Source organism: Lepidochelys olivacea (genome assembly GCF_965140295.1).
Source record: "Lepidochelys olivacea isolate rLepOli2 genome assembly, chromosome: 22".
Taxonomy (NCBI): domain Eukaryota; kingdom Metazoa; phylum Chordata; order Testudines; family Cheloniidae; genus Lepidochelys; species Lepidochelys olivacea.
Window position 1 is genome coordinate 19,890,733 of NC_140432.1, and position 16,579 is coordinate 19,907,311.

At 49.2% G+C, this 16,579-nt stretch overlaps 1 protein-coding gene across 1 annotated transcript; it reads right to left on the reverse strand.

The window, feature by feature from the left end:
• Window positions 1-1,584: 1,584 nt before the first annotated feature.
• BUD13 (BUD13 homolog) lies at window positions 1,585-15,491 on the reverse strand. The gene is made up of 11 exons (XM_084611945.1): window positions 15,310-15,491; window positions 12,562-12,655; window positions 10,661-10,745; window positions 9,223-9,280; window positions 7,529-8,508; window positions 6,371-6,726; window positions 5,969-6,077; window positions 4,379-4,517; window positions 3,774-3,958; window positions 3,285-3,366; window positions 1,585-2,267 (listed from the first exon to the last, which is right to left on the reverse strand). Exons 1-11 carry the CDS (start codon window positions 15,429-15,431, stop codon window positions 2,174-2,176), a joined length of 2,304 nt encoding a protein of 767 aa, XP_084468071.1. The 5' UTR covers window positions 15,432-15,491; the 3' UTR covers window positions 1,585-2,173.
• Window positions 15,492-16,579: the final 1,088 nt, after the last annotated feature.

The window sequence follows — 16,579 nt, forward strand, 5'->3', positions numbered from 1 at the left end:
CACTAGCTTTCAGAGTGCATTAGCCTATTATTTTGCATTTTATTTTAAAGAAAATAAAAATTGTTTGTGCTTAGTGTTAGCACTTAAATGGTCCTGATTAGACAGATATGCATTCCTCAGCAAAAGGAGCGTTTCCAACTTTCTATCTGAACAACGCCAAACAGTAGTTTTCTGCAAAGCTGGAGTAACAGAGGAGCACCAGCAGCACGTGACTTATCAGAAAAATCAGACGACAAAAACAAAAGTCTATTTATATACGTCTATCTCAAGAGGGCAAAGGCCTACAACTTACATTGACTTAAAAAATCCAAGGGTTAATTTTTTTTTAATCACCAATTCAAACTTAATTGTAACTGTTGTGAACGATTATAATATGATGTCTGTGCCATGCATACATTTATCCTATACATGTATTTGTGTTTGGAGCTGGTCCTCACCAGGAACTTAAATCGGTAGAGCTACTTGTCTCAGGGGTCTGAAAAATCCACACCCCTGAGAGACACACCTATGCCAACTTAACCCCTGCTGTAGGTTTAAAGTTTAAAAAAACCACCCCACACAAAGAGCCAGCTAAAAAACAAAGTTATTATTTACAATTGTACATCCAGGTTACAGGACTGCTAGAAATTTAAATAAAAAAGGAGCATGACCTTTTGACCAGGAGAAAGCACCACCCCAAGAATCACATTTCCTAAGAAAACGTTTGCACTATACTTCCTACCCAGCACTCTCATGCAGCATGAGAACCATGGGAGCCTAATTCCTATCCCAAGACCCAGACTGCTACTAAGGTAAGGACCTTCCATGGAAACAGCTGGGGCATTCAACACCTTCTCTCTGCAAAGTAAACAAGAGAAAACTCCAGCTGCCTGTGAGATCAGAGGTGCTTTCTCAACAGGAGGGACCAGGCCACATTGTCTCTCCCTTAACTGTGGCTCAGAGTCTTGGCAGAGTGGTCATCTATTCTGAAAGTTAGATTTCAGGTTTAAACAAACGTGCAAACAGCAAGGCTGTGACTATGCAACTGCCAAGCTAGCTGTTACTATCAGACCACTCGATAGAGACCAACCCCTTGCCATCAGATACTCAAAAGAAAATCACATTCAGCGTAGTACATTTAAACCCACCATTACCTGCATCTTTCCATAAGCAGTTAACCCAGACCAACTGCCAGAGCTTTTAGCCAGGATGGGTTTTTTGTCAAATATAACAAAAGAGTTTCTCCCCCACACCCCTCTCTCAAAAAACCCCATTTAGGAAGGGACCAGATAGTGATGTAACACCATATGGAACAAGGCATTGTAGGAAATATTCGTCTACTTAGCTTAGCTCACAGCTAAGAGCAAAAGGGGCTTCTGCTTTATAACTTTCACTGCCAGTCGAGGAATCCACACATTGCGGGACAGAAAAGCCACTTCAGGCTCCTTAGCAATGACATCAGGCAGACTTTCTGAGGCACAACAGCGACAAGCCAGCTGATGGTATTAAAGCACGAGCTGCCACCACTGCCTACAAATACCTGTTGAGCTCCCCACAGCTGAAATCTCAACTTTCGGTTTACAATCTTGACACGCAAAAGCATAATTATTCTATGAAGTAGTTTTCTTTAATCCTCTCCGCACCCCAGAGAAGCACCTGAGATTTGGGACACAACTGAAAACCAACAGATCCCAAAAACACCTCCAGGGGACCAGGAGTTTGGCTGAAAATAGGGTTACAAATGTATTTATATATAATTTGTTAAAAAAATATTAATGCCAGAAACTGGTGTCTCTTCTGCATCTCACAGCAGGTCCAAGAGAGCAGAACAGCTCCTGCAGGTAGCAGGATACTGCACTTTGCCTCTGCATTCAACCTGTTGGCTGCTCGCAGTAAAGCTGTAGAAATTCTTCTCTGTGCTCAAGGGACCCAAAGTTTCCCCCTTCTCCTCTCTGCCTGCCTGGACAGAGTGACCTGTTTTCATCCTCTTCCAGGAACATCTTGAACTTTCCTTTAGAGGCAGCCTTATCATCCCCAGGTAGTCCTCTTTAACACTAAATGCTATGGAGAAGAGGTGTTCAGGGAAGAATAAGCCATTTCTTACAGCTCTTGCAACGGCATTAGGTGTACTGAGGTCTCTCTTCCTCCCTGCCAGGGAGCCAGGAGCAGTCTTCCATTTGGTTCTCTCTTTTGTTTACATGTCCTCAACACTCCATTTATATGCAAGCTCCTGAACTGCCTTCTTGCTGGCTAGCCTGGCAAAGCGCTTCTGTTCAAACCCATTGGACCTACAAAATAACATCAACAAGAGTGTGGGTTGGTGCACAATATACTTTACCAAGCCATTTCTGAGAAATGAAACCTTTTGGAATGACCAGATTGCTCAAGCTCCCCTCCATTTCTAGATTGCTGGCTCAGTTTCAGATCCATCCGTAGTTAACAACAGCTGGTGCCATCTGGTGGCAGTTCAGTGGCCACTGTACAGCAAATTAGGTGAGACTCCTTCCAGTTTCTAACGATAGATGTCCTGACTGCAAAAGCCACGTATCCCCACATTGGCAAGACGGACAAACTATGGAGATTGGTCTCCCAGCTCACCATAGCAAGGGTCTGCAAATGTCAGCACTGAGGCATATTAGCAAGGGGGAGAGCAGGGTGTGGAAAGCACAGATGGTAAGAAAATGGCAAGTACTTTCTGTGAAAAATTAAAAACATACATTTCATGGAAGTTTTTGTTTTTTCATCTAAAAATGAAAAAAAAAAAAAAAAAGTTATAATCAATACAAAAAAGACCGGTTGGGGTCCTCCTCCCACCTCACTGGGGAAAAAAGAGGGGGAGGATGGGAAAGGGGAAAAGAGGAAGGGGCATGCACCTGCAAAAACCTGAAACCCAATAGTTGGTCATTTCAATTTGACCAACGATTTGTAAAATTGCCAAGGCAAACATTTTTCGGTATCACTGAAAAGCCATTTTCACGCCCCAAAAATTCAAGCAGCTCTAACGAGAAGCCTGCAGTGCTGCTTACCCAGGCTGCTCCCCTTGTGCTGATCAACAGAGAACTCTGGTCTTTCGGGGCGTTGAGCCAGCACCTCACTCTGGCATGAAATTCACATCATTAAAAAAAAAAAAAAGCTTTGGAAGCTCATTAAGCCAAGAGACTGTGTGCAAACGCCTTTGTGTGCAGGCAGTACAGCATGCTTCCCCCATGCCTTTGTCTGGGTTATCCCCTGAGCTCAGGGTAAGCTCTTCAGGGCAGAGGCCCATCTACTACCTCTACCGCCGCAAACTTAACAGGAATGCCTACCTGTCCACTCCATCCCAGCGATACCCAGGCCATAAGTTAAACCTGTTCAGGGGAGGTGCTGGTCCATTGTACCTGGGCTTCTCTAGAGACAGAGAAAAGCAACAATATAATCCATTACTATTTCAGCCCAACCATGTGGCTATGTTAACATCAATCGAAACCAGTGTACACACACAAGTGCTGAATGCTGAGCCAGCCCGCTGAGCACTGACCATTATTCATGGAGGCAACTTCCAAATACCACCTTTAATCTAGTTTAACTCTGTTGGTTCATAAGACCATAGCACTGTTGTTCACCTGGTCTCTAAGCCAATCAGACCACAGCTGGCAAACAACAGTACAGTGAGTTATTACCACTACTGCACGAACATCCACCAGAAACAGACTGATCTGTTACGGTGAGTCTTGTGCTGTGTATTTATTCACAGCAGCCTTGTTCACCAGTGCAATCACTGGAGCCCTGAACTGCCATAACAAATACAAACCAACCTCTCTTATCCTTGCTCTCTTTGGCTTTCTTCTTTTTGATGAAGTTAGCCATGGGGTCCCCTTCTCTTTCCTTCTCTCGAAGCATCTGATCCAAGTCTTGGTCATCAATGTAACGAGCCAATGGCTTCTGCATCTCCTTTACTGCATCCTCCACATTCTGCTGCTGCTGCCTACTCTGAGCCAGGCTTGAAAAGAAACATACGAAGCCTTATGTTAGAGCAAGTCAGACCCAGGGCACATCCTACTGCTTGCTCAGTGTGCTTGGCTGACTGCAATCCTGTGCTACCAACAACTGTACGGCACTCACACTCCACACACCAGTGTTGGACAGGAAGATTCAAGAGATCTCTAAGATGACAGAGAACATTTGGTGTCCAGGTCACAGGTTCAAATCCAGAATCTCAGTGCCTGGTCAGTGCTCCCTGGGAAAGGAGTCCAGTGATCTCACTCCAGTCACAAGTGGGCCTGCATCCATATCACTCAAACCACCATCAAAATGGCCATCTTTGTTGGAAACAGAGGTGTTACATCATTAGGGGGAGGGGATATTATGCCATGGAACAGAAGGACTGAGCAGTTTGCTATTGAACTCTGGGGCTTCTTACCCCTTGCCCCACTTGGCATACAGCTCATCTCTCTCAGATTTCGCCTCCGCCTTCTTCTGCTGTTCAAGTCGTTCCTGCGTAAGGTCCCTCTTGCGGCCTGATTTGTCTCGAAAGACTGTTTCAGCATTTTGGGATTCATCTGAAGACATGAGAAGGTGCAGGTTAGTCATTTTAGAACATTTCCAAGATCTTAGTCAATTCAGTTAATCACTTCTACGTACTTCAAGAGCCTTGTGTTTTGGTTGGTTGATGTATTTTTTTTGTTTTTAAAGTATTCCAGCCTCAGAAAAAGGTCACCAACCAATAACAACAGAACCACAACCACCAGTTTCTAGCCACTGACCACAACTGTCCTTGTAGGTAGGCCTCTTCAAATCTCAGTCTGACCCTGTTCTTTTAAGAAGTGCTCCCTGAGCCTGCCTAGCACCCTGATGCAAGTCCCAAAAGCTCCCCCTCTCTATTATTATTTCATGGGGAGCAGTGCTCGGGGGTGGGGAGGGTTCCACCATTTACATTTCATTTACTTTACAGGCCTAGGGCCCTTTGTTTTCAGTTTTTATTTAATTTTTCCCAGGAATTTATCAGTGTTTATTACCACAACACCAAAAACAGGTGAAAATCAGTGCAAAAAACTATTAATAATGTTTCTAGGTAAGTATCAGGGTTTATTTTGGTGAACGGAAAGATGGGAAAAAAGTATTCAGTAGATGGATTACTGCTTTGAATTCCGTTCAATGTGGTTTGCTACAGAACTAAAACAGAACTCAAAACACAATGCCACTTCTGAGTTTAAGAAAACAATATATTGCTAATCCCCAAACAAAACTTTTCATTTGAATAAACAGTTTACTGTTGTAGACTTAGAACTATTAACCTATAAATATTTACATTTAATAATTGGGCTACACCATTTGCCGCGCATACACTCAACTTCATCCTTTTCTCCTGATTTTGGGTTTTTTTTAAACTTTTGAATACCTCCTTGTGTTCTGAAATGTATTCTGATATAGATTTTAGTTTTCTTCCCATTTTAGTGTGTCAAATCTTTAAACCGTTAGCTGCTAACAGCTTGAAATGTGTACATGGTCGGCATGAGATTTATCAGTATGTTCGGATGCACACACACGCACTTCAGAGCTTGCATGCGTGCCTGTTTGTTTATTGTGTGTACCTTATCTAGGTTAATACGTAGCCTTACTTCAACAAGCAATTTTGCATGTACACACACGCAGAGTATTGTATTATCGTAATACATATATCTCATGCAATGTCTTGTATTTTCCTAATAAAACAAGTTTTTTTTATGTATTTGAATGATACAAAAGTATGGTGAAAATGAGAAAAAAAAGTGAATACTTTTTGTAAAACCTGCGACTTTTTTAGTAAAAATCGATTTAAACTGAAAATGAAGGGGCTTTACAGGCCCTTCGAAGGCCTTTCAGAGTGCCTAGATGCTACCCCACGGAGAATCACTTCAGCCAGGGCCCACCAGACCCAAAACCCCTACGACTAGCACAGAAAAAAGCAGTAGGAACCAGGCTGTAGGTTGAAGGAAGGTTGATGCCCATTACAGTCTCATTAACTCTTTACCTTCCAAGTGTTTGTTATTTCTGTCATATCTCCTGTGCTCCTGCTGTTCTCTCCGCAGCAGGTCGGCTGACACCAAGCCAGCTTTACCCCCAGACAGCATCTGGCTGGCCTGCAAATCCAAAAGGGATACCACACATTATCACTAGCTGAAGGCTGTGGAGGCCCATCCATGTAATGAGCTGGTGATCTCAGTCCAGTTCTTAGGAGAAATGCCCATATCACCAAGCCACCTCCCTCCCCAGGGCAATAACTGGCCCCCTTGTGGGCACTCTCAGCAGACACACAAAGACTGAGTGGGCCAAGAGGACAAAGCTAATCACTCATCCTTACCAATGCTCACTGCAGGACGGGGTGAGGCATGTAAGGAGGGCAGCGTGGGAAACGTATACCTTACAAGCTTACCCTCTGGTCCTCTCCTCTCTCCCCCTGGAAAGATCTTTTAGAATCTGGGCCTCGACGAGGAGGCAAGAGGCCAGGAGAGCTCCTTGAACTGTGGAGTTTCTTTCCAGCTGCCTGACTCCTTCGGGGAGGAGATAAATCAGAATCCGAAGATGTGTTCTGATTCCTCTTGGGAGGAGAGAGTTTGGAGTGGGAGTCACGGTGTAGCAGGCCTGGTCTGCGACTGTTCCGAAGGGGGGAAAGGTCAGAATCAGAGGAATCCTGGGAACTTTTCCGTGGCAGTGAAGAATCAGAGTCATGCCTCTTGCGCCTTTTAGGCGACAGAGCCTGTTTAGGCTTTTTATTGGCTGGAGAAACGCCTGCAATAATACAGAGATATCAAATTATAATCACAGAAGAAATACAATTTGGAGCCCTGTAAAAGCCTGGACACGCTAGCGTCTGTGATGCATCTCTGCAGAGCTAAACTAGCCAGTTTTGGAAACCAGAAGAGATGTTAAACAAGCCATGTGATAATAGGGTACACAGACAGCTACGCCCTGCCTGAACACTCCTTTTAGAACTCTATATCAAACTCTAAGAACAGCCCCAACTGGTCCTGGACATTATTTTGAAAATCCCTCTTCTACACCTATAAAAATACTGGTAAGTACTTAGGTATAATCAGCATTGCTCCAACAGCTTCGTTCCTGATTGAGGCTATTTCCCATCAGCATGGGCTAGGTCAGCTGTCCCTAAGGCCATCTCTTCATGTGCAGGGAAAAAGGATATTATTAACATTCACTAACACGTGTTGGAAATATTCTTCTCTTTCCGTGAGGTTCCTTTTACTTGAATTTGCCTCTGATATAGGCACTTTGAGTTGATTTGTAACTCCTTGCTAAGTCTGTGCAGAACGGGACTGAGAGACTTAGCTTTACCATTACAAAACTTTCGTTACTGGGGATTTTTGTACTTGTTGTAAGATAAGTCCAAGTCCTACCATCTTTAACTTACCAAGGGAAAGTGTAAAACACTGATTCCAAATCCCACAGCTGGCAGCAGTATTCAAACATGGTCACAGACTGGGGCCTGACAAACGTTTAGAAATAACACGAACTTGAGTGACTTGCTGTTCCCAAGAGCACCCGGCTAGCGCTGGATGATCTCATACACACTCACCTCTTGTGCTGCTTTGTTTTTTCAGCCCATTAGGTGATCCAGTTCTCTTTCTCTGACATGGTGATGTGGCTAGGTCAGAATTGTCTCTGTTCTTCCTGGGGGGTGAAAGATCTGGAGTTATCTGCTGCTTATGACGCGATGAGGACTTGTGTGGGAAGCCGGATCTCAGATTAGATCGCTCTCCTTGGATTCCTCCTGGTAGCGATTTGTCCATAGTTTTGTTGCTTTTTTTTCCTGACACTGAGTCGCGGCGGCCCCGGCGGGGCGGCGACAGGTCCGGCGAGTCGCGGCGGCCCCGGCGGGGCGGCGACAGGTCCGGCGAGTCGCGGCGGCCCCGGCGGGGCGGCGACAGGTCCGGCGAGTCGCGGCGGCCCCGGCGGGGCGGCGACAGGTCCGGCGAGTCGCGGCGGCCCCGGCGGGGCGGCGACAGGTCCGGCGAGTCGCGGCGGCCCCGGCGGGGCGGCGACAGGTCCGGCGAGTCGCGGCGGCCCCGGCGGGGCGGCGACAGGTCCGGCGAGTCGCGGCGGCCCCGGCGGGGCGGCGACAGGTCCGGCGAGTCGCGGCGGCCCCGGCGGGGCGGCGACAGGTCCGGCGAGTCGCGGCGGCCCCGGCGGGGCGGCGACAGGTCCGGCGAGTCGCGGCGGCCCCGGCGGGGCGGCGACAGGTCCGGCGAGTCGCGGCGGCCCCGGCGGGGCGGCGACAGGTCCGGCGAGTCGCGGCGGCCCCGGCGGGGCGGCGACAGGTCCGGCGAGTCGCGGCGGCCCCGGCGGGGCGGCGACAGGTCCGGCGAGTCGCGGCGGCCCCGGCGGGGCGGCGACAGGTCCGGCGAGTCGCGGCGCTGATTCCTGGATGGAGACTCATCTGAAGAATCATGACGCTGCTTCCTGGGTGGAGAGCTCTCAGGTGAATCATGGCGACCTCTCCTGGGAGGTGATGGCTCAGACGAGTGTTTAATTTTCTTTTGTTTTGTGGTTTCTGAACTGGAAATAAAAACAAAACAAGGGGTTTGTAAAGCAGCCAGCGGGGGTTTAAAGGGTGTTAATAGCTCTCCTGAATGGAGCGCTGGTTACCAATTCACATTTCGTTCTCAGTTTCACAGACAGACGTTCACACAGATTAATTCCTGCACTTGTCACCTCTGATCTGTCACTACCACACAAAAACCCCAAAAGGGCTCCTATACCTGGGCCCTCTGAGCTCCGGCCGTGTTGGCATTTAAGTTCTACCAGAATCACTTTATGACCAACATGATACTTAAAATCTGTTTCAGCCCCTTCCACTATTATGGGCAGTCGGAATGTTTTTAGGAGTCATACGAGAATATAAAGATCCCAAGTCTGTTATGAAAACGAGGGAACTCTACTGTCCTCATCGCATTCCAGCTTTGCTTGGCAGCACGCAGTCACCAACATTTTCTCTACATATTTAAATGACTATGGAATAAATCTGCTTCCTGTGTTAAGGTGTTGTGTAGTATTTCTGTACACTGTAATAGACAGTTACTGCATTCTCCCCCAGAGGTGAATGCATTTTAGGACTGAATAAAGCAATCCTCCTATATCCCTTTCCTACATCATAAGGCTTAACTGTAAAGTACTGTGAGACCCTGTGATAAAAGGGGCAACACTGAAAACAAAGTATTATACAAAATAAAAAAGAACCTGGTAACCACGACCCCAGGCAAAGTCCCATACCTTGCTATAGACTTGGCAGCTAGAGAAAGGTCTGAGCTTTGTGAATCTTCATTCTGATCTAAAAAAAGAAAAGATCATCACTTAGACTCTCGTCATAGTGGACCACAAGCTAAATATGAGTCAACAGTCTAACACTGTTGCAAAAAAAGCGAACATCATTCTGGGATGTATTAGCAGAAGTGTTGTAAGCAAGACGAGAGAAGTAATTCTTCCATTCTATTCTGCGCTGGTTATGCCTCAACTGGAATAGTGTGTCCAGTTCTGGGCGCCACATTTCAGGAAAGATGTGGACAAATTGGAGAAAGTCCATAGAAAAGCAACAAAAATGAGTAAAAGTCTAGAAAACATGACCTATGAGGGAAGACAGAGGGGACATGATAACAGTTTTCAAGTACATAAAATGTTGTTACAAGGAGGGAGAAAAATTGTTCTTCTTAACCTCAGAGGATAGGAAAAGAAGCAATGGGCTTAAATTGCAGCCAGGGAGGTTTAGGTTGGACATTAGAAAAAACATCCTGTCAGGGTGGTTAAGCACTGGAATAAATTGCCTAAGGAGGTTGTTGAATCTCCAGCACTGGAGATTTTTAAGAGCAGGTTAGACAAACACCTGTCAGGGATGGTCTAGATAATACTTAGTCCTGCCATTAGTGCAGGGGACTGGACGAGATGACCTCTCAAGGTCCCTTCCAGTCCTATGATTTCTCCCTAAAATGAGAGCACATCTCAGGACTTGTGAGGTATATGCTTTTTCTGTTGGTGTTTTATTTTTCAGCTTGCAGAGGCAATATACTCAGGGGAAGGGAATCGGAAAGTTAGCCCAGATGTGCTCCCTAGATGAAGTCAGACAGGGCTCCCTGCAATCAACTAAGAGGGCCCCTGCCCTCACATCATCTGCAGATGATGCCTATGCTCACTTTCACCCTCAATTCCATCGATGACAACCTGACAATTGCAGGGCATCACCTTGCTGAAGTCAAGCTGAAGGTCTTGGCTTTATCTTCAAACCCATTCACAAGTCCCCCCATCCGCATCTCATCCTGTGTCCCACTGTATCCCATCAGCCCCTCTGTTCTCTGTAAAATGCCAGTCCTGAATCTCTCTTCATTTCCTTCTATCACTTTCCACATGCAACTTTCCATGCTGCCTCTTTCCTGTGGAACACCCCTTCTAAGCCAAACCACTTCTCTTTGGTCAAGTTCCTCCTGAAAGCTCTTTTCTTCTGTAAGGCTCATAAGACATATGTATTGAAATATGGAATGAAAACCCTATAAAACCTAAGACTTCTCCATCTCTGGGTTACAGAGTGTTTCCTATTTCCTACATATCTATCTTTAATTGTAAATTATTTGGAACAAGGACTTACTACATTTGTGGGTATTGTACCAAGCTGAAAACTTTACTGGGGCTAAAACAACCACAACCACCACTCCAAGCTTACCTCCTAAAAGCTTCCATTTATTGTTTGTCCGGAATTCTTCCATCCGTTTCACTTCTTCTGGACGCTCATCAATAAACTCTGCCACCTGAATGTAACGTAGCAGAGTTAGAACCAAAGAGATTTTTTACTCTCAAAAATAAACACATTCAGGCAACTAATGTGGTTTGCCTGTAAACCTCCATTATTCTGCTGCACAGACTTCCTGTACATTGATATCAAAACATACAATATTGCTAAAGCCTCTGACTATGTATTAAATGCTGGGTTGTTCTCTGTAACTCTAGAAAAGAACACATCCCTTACTACTTAAGTTGCAAAGTCTAGCTCACAACATCAATTGCACAGGCTTATTTGATTTCATTACAAGAGGTTGTTTTAAAACTTTTCAAAATATTTCTCTCATCTGTTGCTTTTGTTTTGGAACAGCTCTCCTCTGCTTCTTTTTCATTTAAAAATCAATCTCTAAAGACCCACCATGCCAAGCAGTCTCAGATCAAAATTTAGATTTGGCTCAAAAACAGGAATTAGCAAAAAAAAAAAAAATTATCAATTCCAATGGGAACTTTGTTTGTTTGTATTTGTTTGAAGGGAAGTTTTAAATCTAAACAGTATCTGTTCACAAGACATTGAAGATGGGCTACCGCAAAAGAAGCAGTAAGTGAAACTGATCAGTCTCATTAAAAATCTTTCAGTATCTCAGGTGCTGTTAGTAACTCAAACAAAGGCTTTTAAAAATATGATTGTTAACTCAATAACATCCTACTAAAAGTTGCTAGTTACAGTCTGTCTACTTACAGTGTGTCATTGGAACCTGAACTAGACAAAGCACAGGAAAATATGCTCTAGCACAGTAATTCTCAACGAGGGGTCCGTGGCCCCCAAGGGGGCCTCGAGCAGGTTTCAGGGAGGCCTCCAAGCAGGGCTAGCATTAGACTCACTGGGGCCCAGGACAGAAACCCAAAGCCCCACTGCATGGGGCTGAAGCCCAGGTCCCTGAGCCCCACCACCCAGGGCTGAAGCTAAAGCCTGAGCAATGTAGCTTTGCAGGGGCCCCTGTGGCATGGGGCCCCAGGCAATTCCCCTGCTTGTGACCCCCTAACGCCAGCCCTGGCTTTTACATGCAGAAAACCAGCTGTTGCAGCAGAGGTGGGCCGGGGAGTTTTTATAGCATGCTGGGAGGCCTCACAAAGGAAAAAGGTTGAGAATCTCTGCTCTCGGAAGCAATTACCCCAGAAGAGGGACATGAGTCATGAAGCATAATGGTCTCTAAGTGCTTTTCAGTTACTTTTAGACACTCGCATCCTGGATTCTCTATGGGACGTGTAGTGTAACACAGCCCTTGTGCAGCCACATCTTTCACACGTGCTCTGGGACAAATCTGACACTGATTAAGGCCAACAGAGTTGCACCCACTTATGCCATTGGTCAATTTTACTTCCTATTTCTGAAACATCTTCACAGAACAGCAGCACTGCAGGGTCAGCTGCTCTCTCCTTTTGCTATAATGTTGTTTTGTTAATTTTTTTAATGCAAGACAGAGATGTAGTAAGTAACAGTCCCTATCACCAACAGCTTACAAACTAAATGCTCCCTTTGCTGACAGTTGTACAAGGCTGAGCAGAACGAGGCTCCAGTTTGCTTTAAGCTTTTAGATCTACTGCAATGCATATATAAAAAATCTGAATGCAAAGTATCATTCTTTCTAGGATGCTAATGAGATCTCTCTACAGTTAAACCAGACAAGTTATTCACTTTGTCCACTTACACAGGCAGCCATTCCCCCGGGCACTGCTTGGCAAGTGTTTCCCCCCATGATGACAGCAGGAAGTTTGTAAGGGTGCTCAATAAAATCAGTACTTTGGTTTTTGATAGCACAAGCCTCCCGACCCTCGAGTACCCACCACAGGCAGATCCCCTTCATCCTCTTCCTCCTCCTCTTTCTCTTGTGCAGCAGAAATGCTATTCCAGCTCACATCATCATCCACTATTCGCATCCTGAGAGGAGGGGGAGAAAGGTAGTGGCATTAGGAAAGGACCATGGCTCATGGGAGTGAGTACAAAGCAAATGAATGAAGCAATAAGGGGCATGTGTGTCCAATGTACGCAACTCAGGTGGCAGGCAAAGAATGGACCCTCAGAGACACAGCAGTTGCATTTTGCATCCCCATAGTCTACTGCTGTGAGACCAACCACCCCCAATCAGCCACCTAGGGGTGATGCTCTAGCTATACCTCTCCCCATATGCAGTGAACAGGGCAGGGGGAGCAAGAAAAAAAAGCTACACAAGCCCCTAGCCCCAAACACACACTGGGGATAGGGGTAGACACAAGTGTTCTGGTCTCAGAAGGGAGGAGATGCCTGGTGGGCCCCCATGGTTAAGGGGTTACTTGGGGATCCTTCAGAGTGGAAGTGGAGGAGGTCTCTCAGATTCATAGATTCCAAGGGCAGAAGGGACCATTGTGATGATCTAGGTTCTCAACCTGCAGCCATGGGCCGCTTATGTCCCAATCAGCACAGAGCAGCAGCCCATGTGACATCCTATGGGCCACACAGGTAGTATTGGATGCAGCCCACAAAGGTAAACAGGTTGAGAACCTGGATCTCCTATATGGCATAGACCAGGGAATTTTCCCACAATAATTCCTAGAGCAGATCTTTTAGAAAAACATCCAGTTCTACCTTTCTCTGCTACATTGAAGAGCCCATTATCACATATTTATTCCCCACCTAGGTTCTTACAAACTGTAACCAGGTCACCCCTTAACCTTCTTTTTGTTAAGCCAAATAGACCGAGATCCTTGAGTCTGTCACTATAAGGCAATGGCTCTCAACCTTTCCAGACTACTGTACCACTTTCAGGGGTCTGATTTGTCTTGCGTTCCCCCGAAGTTTCACCTCCCTTAAAAACTACTTGCTTACAAAATCAGACATAAAAATATAGATGTGTCACAGCACACCAGTACTGAACAATGGCTGACTTTCTCGTTTTTATCTTATAAGTGTAAGATAATCAACTGAAATATAAATACTGTACACACGTTTCAGTGTATAGTCTATAGAGCACCGTAAACAAGTCGTTGTCTGGGCTTTTTATGTAGCCTGTTGTAAAACTAGGCAAATATCGAGATAAGTTGATATACGCTCTGGAGGACCTTGGCGTACCCCTAGTTGAGAATCGCTGCTATACAGCACATTTTTCAACCCTTTAATCACATCCCTAAGCGCTGTGGGGAAAATCGTTGGGGGGGGGGGGTCCAGGGAGCCTGGGGAAAGTCTGGAGGAGCCAGAGGAACCCTTAGGGCGGGAGAGGGGGGTCCCTCGGAGCAAGGGGGGCCAAGGGAGCCAGGGGGACCCTTAGGGCGGGGGGGTCCCTGGGAGCAAGGGCGAGCTAAGGGCTGGGAGAGCCTGGGGACCCCTTAGGGTGGGGTGGGGGGTGGGGTCCCAGGGAGCCAGGGGGACCCTTAGGGTGGGGAGGAGGGTCCCTGGGAGCAAGGGGGGGCTAAGGGAGCCAGGGGGACCCCTTAGAGTGGGGAGGAGGGTCCCTCGGAGCAAGGGGGGCCCAGGGAGCCAGAGGGACCCCTTAGGGCGGGGAGGAGGGTCCCTGGGAGCCAGGGGGGGCTAAGGGAGCCAGGGGGACCCTGGGGGGGGGTCCCTGGGAGCCAGGGGGGGCTAAGGGAGCCAGGGGGACCCTGGGGGGGGGTCCCTGGGAGCCAGGGGGGGCTAAGGGAGCCAGGGGGACCCTGGGGGGGGGTCCCTGGGAGCCAGGGGGGCTAAGGGAGCCAGGGGGACCCTGGGGGGGGGTCCCTGGGAGCCAGGGGGGGCTAAGGGAGCCAGGGGGACCCTGGGGGGGGGTCCCTGGGAGCCAGGGGGGGCTAAGGGAGCCAGGGGGACCCTGGGGGGGGGTCCCTGGGAGCCAGGGGGGGCTAAGGGAGCCAGGGGGACCCTGGGGGGGGTCCCTGGGAGCCAGGGGGGGCTAAGGGAGCCAGGGGGACCCTGGGGGGGGGTCCCTGGGAGCCAGGGGGGGCCCAGGGAGCCAGGGGGACCCTGGGGGGGGGACCCTGGGGGGGTCCCTGGGAGCCAGGGGGACCCTGGGAGGGAGGTCCCTGGGAGCCAGGGGGGCTAAGGGAGCCAGGGGGTCCCTGGGGGGGTCCCTGGGAGCCAGGGGGGGCCCTGGGAGGGAGGTCCCTGGGAGCCAGGGGGGGCTAAGGGAGCCAGGGGGACCCTGGGGAGGGGTCCCTGGGAGCCAGGGGGGGCTAAGGGAGCCAGGGGGACCCTGGGGGGGTCCCTGGGAGCCAGGGGGGGCTAAGGGAGCCAGGGGGACCCTGGGGGGGGTCCCTGGGAGCCAGGGGGGGCCCAGGGAGCCAGGGGGACCCTGGGGGGGGGACCCTGGGGGGGGTCCCTGGGAGCCAGGGGGGCTAAGGGAGCCAGGGGGACCCTGGGGGGTCCCTGGGAGCCAGGGGGACCCTGGGAGGGAGGTCCCTGGGAGCCAGGGGGGGCCCAGGGAGCCAGGGGGGGCCCTGGGAGGGAGGTCCCTGGGAGCCAGGGGGGCCCCACCGCGGAGCTCGGGAAGCCGGGGGCAGCGGCGCGGGGCCCGAGGAGCCCTGGGGGCGGGACTCCCCCGGGGAAGACCCGGAAGCGGGGCCACTCACCCCCTGCCGCCGCTCCCCGGCGGCTTCTTCCTCCGCTTGCGCCTGCCGCCCTCGGGCTCGGCCGCGGCCCCGCCCAGGTAGCGCCGCAGGTACTCGGCCTTGGACAGGCCCGGGGCCGCCATGGCGGGGCGGGGCGGACGGGGCGGCGACGGGGACAAAACGGCGCGCGGCGCGCACCGGAAACCGCCTGGCCCCGGCCGGCGCACGTGGGGCGGGGCGCGCGGGCGCTTCCGGCGGGGGAGGGGTGTGGGGCGCGCGGCGGGGCTCCTGCAGCGAGGAGTTCCCTTGGTCTCCGCCTGCTGGTGCGCGCTGAGCGGGGGAGCGGGACTGGGCGCAGGGACCGCCCTAGGCCGCAGCGGGGTAAAGGATTAAAACGGCCTGTCCGGACATTAAACGCCCCCGTCAGGCCGAGGGCCCTGCTGGAGGCTTGGGCTGGAGTTGAACCAGGATCGGGAGCTGGGGGCCACGCCGCTGAACTGCAGGATGAGGAAGGTTGAGATGGTGTTGGGGGTATTTTTAGTAAGAGTCAGGGCCCCTGTAACAAATTAAAACTCACAGCAGGTCAGGACCTGGCTGACTTCTGCTTTTTAAAAAAAAGTTTAGGACAAAATAGGGAGCTTAGCTACAGGGTACGTGCAGCGGGTAAGGAGCGGTGGAGGGCCCCTGCGGGCTGCCATCTACAACCAGGGGGATCTTGCAGCTCCCAAGGGCTGAAATCAGATTCTGTGACTTACACGACCTCCATGAAAAAATCATTGCCTTCTTATAATTAAGGCTGCCTCCCCCTTTACTGCTGCAAGTGGAATATAATAGTGCAGTACAGCTGCCCCACTTTCTCAGGCTGAAAGTTAGACAAACCCATCTATTGTCAAATTATTCCTTTTTTATTCTGAGCACAGCTCAGAGTACACTCAACTGCCTCTACACTGCCAAACCCCTCACTTGGTTAAGTATTAGCCATAATCAGAGATTGTGTTGATCCACCACTAATTGTTTTGTTAGCTTTTCCTCCCAAGATTCAAACCCAAGCTTCTCTGGGCCTGGAGTTCTCAGCTGTGAGCTTGAGGACATGCACAAAAAAACAAAAATGGGGCATGGAACTATGCAAAAGCAACACTTTGTTAATTAATACTTTACATTGGAACACAGTGTAGAGAAGGTGAGGGTAGTTTTCATTTAAAAACAGAAGTGTACCATCAGTCTGGAGACACTAGCTGCAGAGCCAGCTGCTACTCAAGGATCTAGCACCAACTGCTGCTGGAGGAGGGGT

Coding starts and splice junctions, on each gene's coding strand:
- BUD13 (XM_084611945.1), bottom strand. CDS start 15,431: ATGGCGGCCCCGGGCCTGTCCAAGGCCGAGTACCTGCGGCGCTACCTG. Junction 10,746..12,561: donor ATGAAGGGGATCTGCCTGTG/GTGGGTACTCGA, acceptor CGTTACATTCAG/GTGGCAGAGTTTATTGATGA. Junction 9,281..10,660: donor TAAATGGAAGCTTTTAGGAG/GTAAGCTTGGAG, acceptor TTCTTTTTTTAG/ATCAGAATGAAGATTCACAA.